We start from the raw sequence: 9,326 nt of genomic DNA, 5'->3' as shown, positions 1-9,326 counted from the left end.
CACTCCTGAGCCAAACGCCATGATGGGTCAAATTTCCCATGATGCAATGGTACCGGAAGAAGGCTGTCCTCGTGCAGACTGCATGCAATAAAACATCAATCATGCACGCCTTTTATATTACGGATCACGTGATCACTTTCATGCGCGAATGTGTTATTATATGGCTTATTTCATATCATAAAAATAAATTTCAGATATTGGATTTTATTTGAAACAAGCCTTGCTATTGAGTATACATGTTTTTTTTATTTCAAGCTGAGAAATGTTGAACTTTTCGATTGTATTGTTCTAACCAGGATAGTGGAAAGTTCTCTTTTATGGCATCCAACACACACATAAGCACAGGAGGTCTCTGCTGTGCGGGGGGGGGGGTTACTTCTATGTTATTTCCTTTTTGTTTATTTCTCACCAAATGAACAGTATCTAAATATAAATTACCATGACATTAATTATTTCGTTTAGAATCCATAAAAGACCTGTAATAATGTGTTTTTTCATAGAAATAACGCTAGTACACCCCCACCTTCCAGCATTCTCAACAGCTGTGTGAGGTCATGACCCAATTCCGTAAAGTGGAGGCCCTTGCTTTCACTGGCAATGACTTCGTAACGGTTAATTTTGACACGTTGCATAACGCAAGGATTTAAAAATATAGTAAGTACTTATTTCTGTGCATTAGTATGTTACCTCCCTGCAAAGTGTCTTTTTCTCATGTTGATTATTTTTTGAGTAAATCAACCAGAAGTCTGCCGTGCAATAACAGTTACTGATGATTGTTAGTTTTGGTGTTTTTCAGAAAATAAACATCAGATTGGTAATAAAAGTAGAATTTGGTACACTTCTATACATACTCGCTGTGTGAATGTATTTTATTTGAGATTACAGTATTTTAAAATTGAATTTTAGCGCCGAAAATACACGTACCCGTGTACGTCAACGGTGGCGTAAATGTTCATTGAAGATACGCTCTACGCTCCTCTGAATCGTCACTGTGGACCGGCTAGATCGACTGTGCGTAGGGGTGCGTACGTACGTAGTTTTATAGTTACCCCATCCCACGAGTGTTTCAAACCATCAAGGTAGATGTTACTGACAACTGTTCTTTCTGTGTAATAGTTATTTTTAAATTTTACGGGAGGGCTATGATTTGACGAATACTATGAAGCCAAACTAAACTTACAGACGTAGCGAGCGAACGAACATGGCTGGAAAGTTGGTGGGTGTTAGCCATCCTAGAAGGGGAACCAACAGTGACTTTAATCTGACTCTATAAATAAAAAAACACATCTGAGAAAATGGATATTTCCATTTCTATTTACCGGGAAGTCGAAGCTGAGGAAATACAAGTCACGCCGGTCTTTCGTCGATCTCGTTTCGCAAATTGTGTAGTATTACAAAAACAATACTATAATTATCCCTCTGTACTCGTATACATATCTCCCATTTCGTTTATCGCATTTACTTGGATAAATCGCCCCGATTAATCTTACTTCAGCGACACATAGGGCGATCATAGTCGGGAGGTCACCATACTAGTCTAAGATGGAACGCTTCGACCGAGCGCGCTTTAGTGTACAGAGCAGACGACGATGTTCTCACAAAATTGTCGGACATTGAAATCTGTTATTGACAATGGGTCATTTTAGTTGCTGCCGATTTTAGTATTAAATACGTATCTAACAATTTTTCTTTTTTTTAAAATGTGTTTTCTTTCGAAAACATTGTATTCATAATCATGGCACGGGCCTTGGTGCTCAATAATGGGATACATTATCGCAAATATTCTGCTGCAATGACGTCATAAAATCCACTGGTATTGATAATGTTATAATATAATAATATAATATTTAAACAATAATGTACTCTCCGGCGGCTCATAATAAACGAAAGCACATTATTGTTATTATTTTGTTGCATTGGCAATGCCAGTGAATTTTCACACGTTAATTTGGAAGAAACGACCGAAAACATTCAACAGAATCGCGTCTACATTGTATGGGCCTTGTAATCTGTAATTAGTGGCGCATGCGCATTATGCTCAAGCCATTTTAGGAAAAAAAATACGTACTCCCCATTTTGTGTGCTATGAAGTATTTTTTTCATTTCTTGCATTTTCGAGCACATTTAACTTGGATTCGTCGACATCGATAAAACGGGCCATCGTGTTTGGCTTTGGTGAGCTACGTTTATTTACGCGTTGGGCGTCGGTACCGGGTGTTTCTCGCAAAGTTGGGATTGCCCAGACAACGATTTGTGTTTGTCGTTATGGCGGGAATGAAATTTTTCATGAAAACTAAGAACAAATAATTATTTTTTCATATAGCTCAGAGTTATTCATTTTCAGTTTTGATTTTAATCGTTTTTACCCCATAATTTCTCTTATTAAATGCCCGTCGCTTTGTTTTCCGAACTCAACATTCTATTTCTATGCATGGCACAGGGCCTTGATGTTCAATAATGCAATACATTATCGCGAATAATCTGTGGCAATGACTTCATAAAATTCGCTAGTATTGACAATGTTATAATATAAAATATAATACGCGGTGCGTTGTATTTCCCTAAATATGTCGTAACATGTATATTGAATAATTTCACTCAGGAACAATATAATTCAGGGAATAATTTTAAAAATGCCCCAAAGCGAGTTAGAATACGACCGGATACTCTTTTTTTGACATCTTATGAAGAATATTGAATTACTTCTTAGATAAATTACTGTAGTATTAAATCAAACTATAATAGCAACATGAATGTTATGCTAATGAGTATGCTTTATTCTTGTTTAGTCATTGAGGCGTGTGACGTCATTAGCTGTGATGGAATTGCATGCAGATATGATTTGAATATAGATAATTTATTTAGCACAGATAGCGCAGGATAACTCGTTTCCATTAACATAAGGACCACATGGCAATCCGCTGCCTGTAGCACAGACTGTTTCAACTGGATAGATCAGTGCCCCATAGACGTTTGTTGCTGTACCTCGTATGCTTTCTCCAGCTTCATCTACGCATATAAATTCAGTGGCATAATAGGAGTAATGGGCTGTCATTAAATACCCATAATACTCTCTTGTCCAACCGATTGGACAATCGTCACGTGCCGGGTATAGAATAGAATTACTGCGGTATGGGTCCAAGCACACTGCACATGGTACGTCATGGAACCTCTTACTGCCACTAAAGGGACCATCAGCTGATTGATATTGTGTGTGATACAGGTAGCCCCTCGAGCTTTGAATGCCATTTACAATGGAACCATCAATCTCCTTTGGTTCATCCGGGAGACACAGAAAAGAAGTACCACCTCCTTTGCTGTTGTAATATTTTCCAGCCATAATTCCTAAGAATAGGGTGAAATACATCTTAGTTACTGTTATTCACTATCAGGTATTTAGATATGTATTTAGATTTAGATCTTCTGAAGGCTGCAATTACTAACATAACATAATTGTTATATATACATATAATACGAGATTAATACAAACATGTAATTACATCAAAAATTGCAGCGTAAGTTATAGCGCGGTAGTCGTCGCGCTGCGCATGTGCGAGATATATGGGTCTCATATAAACAAAGATGGCGACTTTGACTGTTGCGCAGATCAACGAGTACGAACTAACGCGTTTCTAAGCTTTAATTAGGTAATTTGCATGTGATTGGAAGGTATCGAAGGAGTCACCAGCGGTAATCAGTGCAAGTCGCGCTCAGGTCAAACCTCATACTTGTGATTTGAAAAGCGCATTGGATTGTGGGAAAATCAATGTTTATCAACACAAATGTCGAACATGCGCAGCTCGACGACATTTGGGGTGTTTAGCTGACGAAGTTTATATAATTTGTATAAATTGTATGATACCAGGACATGTATGTACCATTTAATGATTTGGCTTGGTCATATGTCAAACTTATCATTGTAGAAGTTGTTGTATATTAATATATATATATATATATATATATATATATATATATAGTGTAATGTTATGTAACTTTTTTCGATGGAAATGTAGTTATCTTAATACAACTCACCACTGTAGACTAATGTTGTAAGAGCTGGACATGAACTATGACCCCATCGTGTGAACACCACTCCCGACTTTGCTGAAATAAATATAAACACAATTAAGAATTCGCAAATATGACGTTATACAAATAAGTGCGAATGGTGATGTGGGAATGAGAAGTACAAAAATAATTGTTTAACTGATGGAAACTACAAGACAAACAATTGATTAATAAAACGAAATTCAGAATCGATTTTGTTGAAAATCTTTAGACATGAAATTGCTAAGCGTCACTTTGGTCAAACTTACATCCCGGACAACTAAACGTGCAGTCTCAATAAATCAATACACAACATGCAATTGCAAATTGAGTATCACTATATGAAATATAATACATAACGTCATACTGTACAGAAATATACACCTTGAGGTTCAGAACACTGTTTTTTTTTCTTTCCAATATTGCAGAACTGAGTCTTCTTCTCAGCGTCGGTGGTATAACACCAGGCACCTTTTGATTTACGAGTGGGATTTCTACAGTAATTGTGATCACCAAGACCCGCGTCTGGGAAGGTTTCTGGTGTTTTGGTATGTTGGTGGGGCGTTTGATCTGTCCATTTCTGACATGTGCGTCCAGTCGTAGTTTCCGATACTTTTCCGCGATAGTCGGAACCGTCAGCTAATGTGTAGCATTCGCTATCTAAAACAAAGATAGCAACAAATTATCAAGCGTTTTCATGTAGACATTATTTGCAACAAAATTCTGATGGTAAGTGGTTAATAAATACACTATTCATATGAAAAACTAAAATAATACAGCAAAGTTCCATGTACTTGATGAATTAATCAGGGTGAAAATTTCAGGGTGTTGTGTACAACTATTTATTACAAATACATTCAATTTCATGTTACAAATCTGTAATATGAAAAAAAATTAGACTAATTTATAGTTATAGAGAAGAATATTATATAAACTGTCATTTTTTAAAATTGAAAACGTTATCGAAAAGTGAACTCAAAATGACAAGTCATTGTCAATGACACGTCCCCGTTCCGTTCATATTTGAGTGACATATACATTCAAAGCAGATCATGACCGAAATCTCAGACCACTTTCGGTGGTCTGATCCAAAATGCACCTGCATATGTACAACAGATTGTACTAAATCTGAACAAAATCCATCCATGCATGACTGAGATCCGGTTCCGGAATTGTGAAAATACGTGATTTTGATGCATTTTCGGCCTTAAAATGGCCATCATTCAGCTATTGTTAAGCGGATCATGAAACAAATGCACATATCTATTTGTGACATGATGTACCATGTGTGTGTGAAGTTTGAACTCGATCAATCCAGGCATGTCTCAGATACGGATCAAGAACTGATTTTTTAAAAACAAAATGGCCACCAGTCGGCCATTTCGAACTTGATCCGAAAAAAAAAATGAGGTGCATCAAGGTCCTATTATGTTTAATGTATGTACCAAATTTGAACAAAATCCGTCCATGTATAACTGAGACTCGTTCCAGAATAGTGAAAATGTGCGATTTCAATGCATTTTCGGCCTTAAAGCGGCCGCCGTTTGGCTATCGTTAATGAGATCATGAAACAAATGCACATACATATTTGTGACATGATGTACCTTGTGTGTGTGAAGTTTGAACTCGATCAATCCAGGCATGTCTCAGATACGGATCAAGAACTGAATTTTTTAAAACAAAATGGCCGCCAGTCGGCCATTTCAAACCCGATCCCCCCAAAAAAATGACGTGCATCAAGGTCCTATTATGTTTAGTTTATGTACCAAATTTGAACAAAGTCCGTCCATGCATAACTGAGATCCAGGTCCGGAATGGTAAAAATGTGCGATTTCAATGCATTTTCGGCCTTAAAATGGCCGCTATTCGGCTATCGTTAATCGGATCATGAAAAAAATGCATGTGCATATGTCCCACATAATGTGTGATGTATGAGTGAAGTTTGAACTTAATCGGTCCATGCATGTTCGAGATACAGGTGATCACGGACGGACGCACGGACGCACACAGGGCAAACCATAAGTCCCCATTTTCGGACTACGTCCGAACGGGGACTAAAAATACTACTGTCATAGAATACTTTATGGCTGGTTCCTATATGTGATTGTTTGTTGGCTTTTTGTTTTTGTTTTAAAGTGATTGCATGATTTCTTAACTGCGAAGCGAAATATTGTTAAAGACTGCCTGCTTGGACACCGTCTAACTCATATCAACACGTCTAATACTCGTCCAGATGGAGTGAGATTTGTTCAGATTTAAGGATTCAATATGTTAAAACATATGTGAATGTGGATGTAATGCGATGTGACTGCGTACAACTGGTCCGGCAATTTTATCAATTGCGGTAGCACACTGTAAGCAGAAATTTTTAAAGGAAGGGGGAAGAGGCGAGCTGGTTTTTATTTATAGCATTGTAACACTGTAACATACTCAAATAAATACCGGAAAAAAGTTCTCCATCGCATTAACAATGTAGTGGTACGTTAAAGTGATACTTCCTGGCCAACGTTCAATTTACGTTCTCAAATTCACGTTGTAGTAATGTGTTGATACGTATTTTAATAGAATGGAGGATTTTGTGGAAACTACGCATTTTGGCAGAAATAACGATTGAGCAATAAATAAATTAGGGTATATATTAATGGGTAGGGATACTCGGAGTATTACATTCAGACAACCTTGCCATAATATTGTTGACCTTAATAGATGAAATTAAATAGCTATGTCACAAGTGAACATATTAAAAAATAAACTATTCATATAGTTAGGATTTAAAAAAAAATGAGCGTCATCCTGTTTATCATTTTAAATATAATAGTCATAGAAAGTACAGGGAAAAACGTATTCAATACCTTAACTGTATACAAAGTTACCCTTTTCGGTTACCCTATTCATACTTTTCAGTATGGTATAAATATCTATATAAAACATATATTGTGATTGTTTTTTAGTTATATATGGTTCATTCTGTGTTAAACCCGGACAAGGGATGCCAAGATCAGATTGTCACTATATGTGATCATATATAGTCAGACATCGTAAATGAGAAACACACATCGTAAATTAGAAACACACATCGTATAGTAGAAACACACACGAGTATATCATCACCCGATCACCGCAATCTCGCAATGCTGTCGATAAAAAAGAGACAGAAAAAAGAAACTGCACTGCATTTAGACGTGTTGGGAATACCTTCTTAACACCAAACACTTCGTGAAAGTAATCTCAACCAGCCCCGCGTTCATCCATCATTTCATAAAGACCGTGCAAGAAGTGATAGTGACTGTGTAAATGGTACTTTCAATTTATAATTACAAGCAGTGAACTAGGTGTTTCTACAAGTAATGAAATTGCCACTATCTCGTGCAATGTGGATGTAAAAAAGAGAAGAATATTCGTGAACTGGAATCTCATCTACGGGATGGTTCATCGGTGCTGGGTGCTAACTGTTGTAATATACTCTTCATTTCTAAGCGGCGACCATTAATCCAGAGAACACAACCTCATATAATAAAATACTTGTACATAATAATAAAGGTGCACCGTCGCGCGTCACCACATAATGACGTTAGCAGCCATTTAATTATGCTGCTATATAGTCAATCTGATTAAAATCTGATGTAGTGTACGAGCTTTAATTGTTTTGGCTATAATCTTATTTTAATTTTTTTTTTTATTAAACAGTCGCAAACCCACAGCCGCAGCCGCAAAGATTGAACGTATGGCAACTGAACGTTGGTTTGGGCACTCTTAGATGGTATGCGCCACAGATTGTGCAGTCGAGCAGTGTGTGATGGCGAACGTAACATACACGGAATGTTTAAAATATATTTTGCGTAGAATATGCAAAATAGAATCAAGCCGACTTTTTGTGAAAATCGATTAAGCTAACCGAAAAACGCACGTACACTTTACCCCCCCCCCCAACCAATACACACACTTGTTACAAATATTACGTACTACATGCTTTTAAAATGTGTTAATCACGCTTATTATGTTTTGGTAAAAAAAATTCCAAAAATCATTTTAAGTGACACTGACTTAAATGATAAAAGATAATTTTATTTTCATAAAAGCCCGAGATGAGATTCCTGAGACGCTATATCCACGTTATGTAGTCACAGACTTACCAGTGACGGCACTACGGCCATCTCGTTCGGAGAGAGCATCGTCAGTTTCGCGTTCTTCTGTGGGGGAGTTTGCTATATCGTGCTTTGCTTGTCCCTTGCTAACTTCGAGTTCGTCGGGAACATTACCAGTGTCACGATATACGGAAGCATTAGCAATTCCACCTTGTACCTGTAATTTACATGATATAAGGTTTATATAAGATACAGCAAAACTAATTAAGTCATAAGAGCAAGCATGTTTCAAAGAATTGTAAATAAAGGGTAAAATGAAAAAAAATATAATTAAATAGGCGAAATGAAAACATGGTCAATTATATCAAGTGCCTTCTACATTTTGGTACAACATCGAATACAGAAAAATATATGATGCTTATGTGAATCAACCTCTCAACCATAGTATTTGTGTACCATTACAATCTACGTACTCATCAGTTTATAGATTCATCGATGTATTATATGCACGCTTCTTGTTCGAAATGTAAAGGACGTTATATACCGGGGCCCTGGTGTCATATGTTGCACGAAACATTTTGGTACAAATAGTGAAATAAATACATACCTCTGGTAAGTCGACGTTCATTCTTTCATCACTCAGAGATGAGCAGAAGAAACATTCAACGATGATTATCAGAACGACTGCGTGGCGAATCATGATGCTGTTGTCGTGAAACAAATGCAATACTAACACCAGTAAGACGTCAGCAATTTATAGGAAATATAGTAAAAGTCACGTGGTTCATATAGACCAGTAACAACAAAACACGAACATGTTAACTTTTCAGTACCTGCAACATAAAATGCTCATCTATTGAATTAGTAATTTATTTCATTTACTTTGCCTAACATTTACAAAATAATAGTATCTACACAAAAATTAAACGACCATGCAAATAACTAAAATACTTATTGGCAGATGGCAACAGTTTAGTGGTAAATTATAATAAACTGGCTAAACACTATTTCGTGACACAATGAAGTCGATTACAGTTGGAAGTTAACAATAACGTTATGGTATGCTCAGGGGTTTGGTAAAATACACTTGTGAGCTACGTTTCCGAATTTCCGATGCTTTTGTATATTGAATGCGTCATAGTAACAAACACGTAAATCGTATGCAAGTACTCTATATTATCACGCCAATGTTTA

General features: G+C 36.6%; 1 protein-coding gene across 1 annotated transcript; it reads right to left on the bottom strand.

The window, feature by feature from the left end:
- Positions 1–2,756: 2,756 nt before the first annotated feature.
- On the bottom strand, positions 2,757–8,832 carry LOC144346776 (uncharacterized). Its single transcript, XM_085491963.1, has 5 exons — positions 8,740–8,832; positions 8,181–8,349; positions 4,430–4,707; positions 4,033–4,099; positions 2,757–3,345 (listed from the first exon to the last, which is right to left on the bottom strand). Exons 1-5 carry the CDS (start codon positions 8,830–8,832, stop codon positions 2,858–2,860), a joined length of 1,095 nt encoding a protein of 364 aa, XP_085348089.1. The 3' UTR covers positions 2,757–2,857.
- Between the last annotated feature and the right edge of the window lie 494 nt (positions 8,833–9,326).

Source organism: Saccoglossus kowalevskii, chromosome 17, assembly GCF_978046115.1.
Source record: "Saccoglossus kowalevskii chromosome 17, keSacKowa6.1, whole genome shotgun sequence".
Taxonomy (NCBI): domain Eukaryota; kingdom Metazoa; phylum Hemichordata; class Enteropneusta; family Harrimaniidae; genus Saccoglossus; species Saccoglossus kowalevskii.
Note: the sequence above shows the minus strand (reverse complement) of the source record. Positions and strands in the feature narration are given on the sequence as shown.

Excerpts from the sequence above, each read along its gene's own strand:
- LOC144346776 (XM_085491963.1), bottom strand. The coding sequence starts at position 8,832 with ATGATTCGCCACGCAGTCGTTCTGATAATCATCGTTGAATGTTTCTTC. Across the intron at positions 8,350-8,739 it reads TGAACGTCGACTTACCAGAG|GTACAAGGTGGAATTGCTAA; the intron begins GTATGTATTTAT and ends TGTAAATTACAG. Across the intron at positions 3,346-4,032 it reads TACAACATTAGTCTACAGTG|GAATTATGGCTGGAAAATAT; the intron begins GTGAGTTGTATT and ends CCCTATTCTTAG.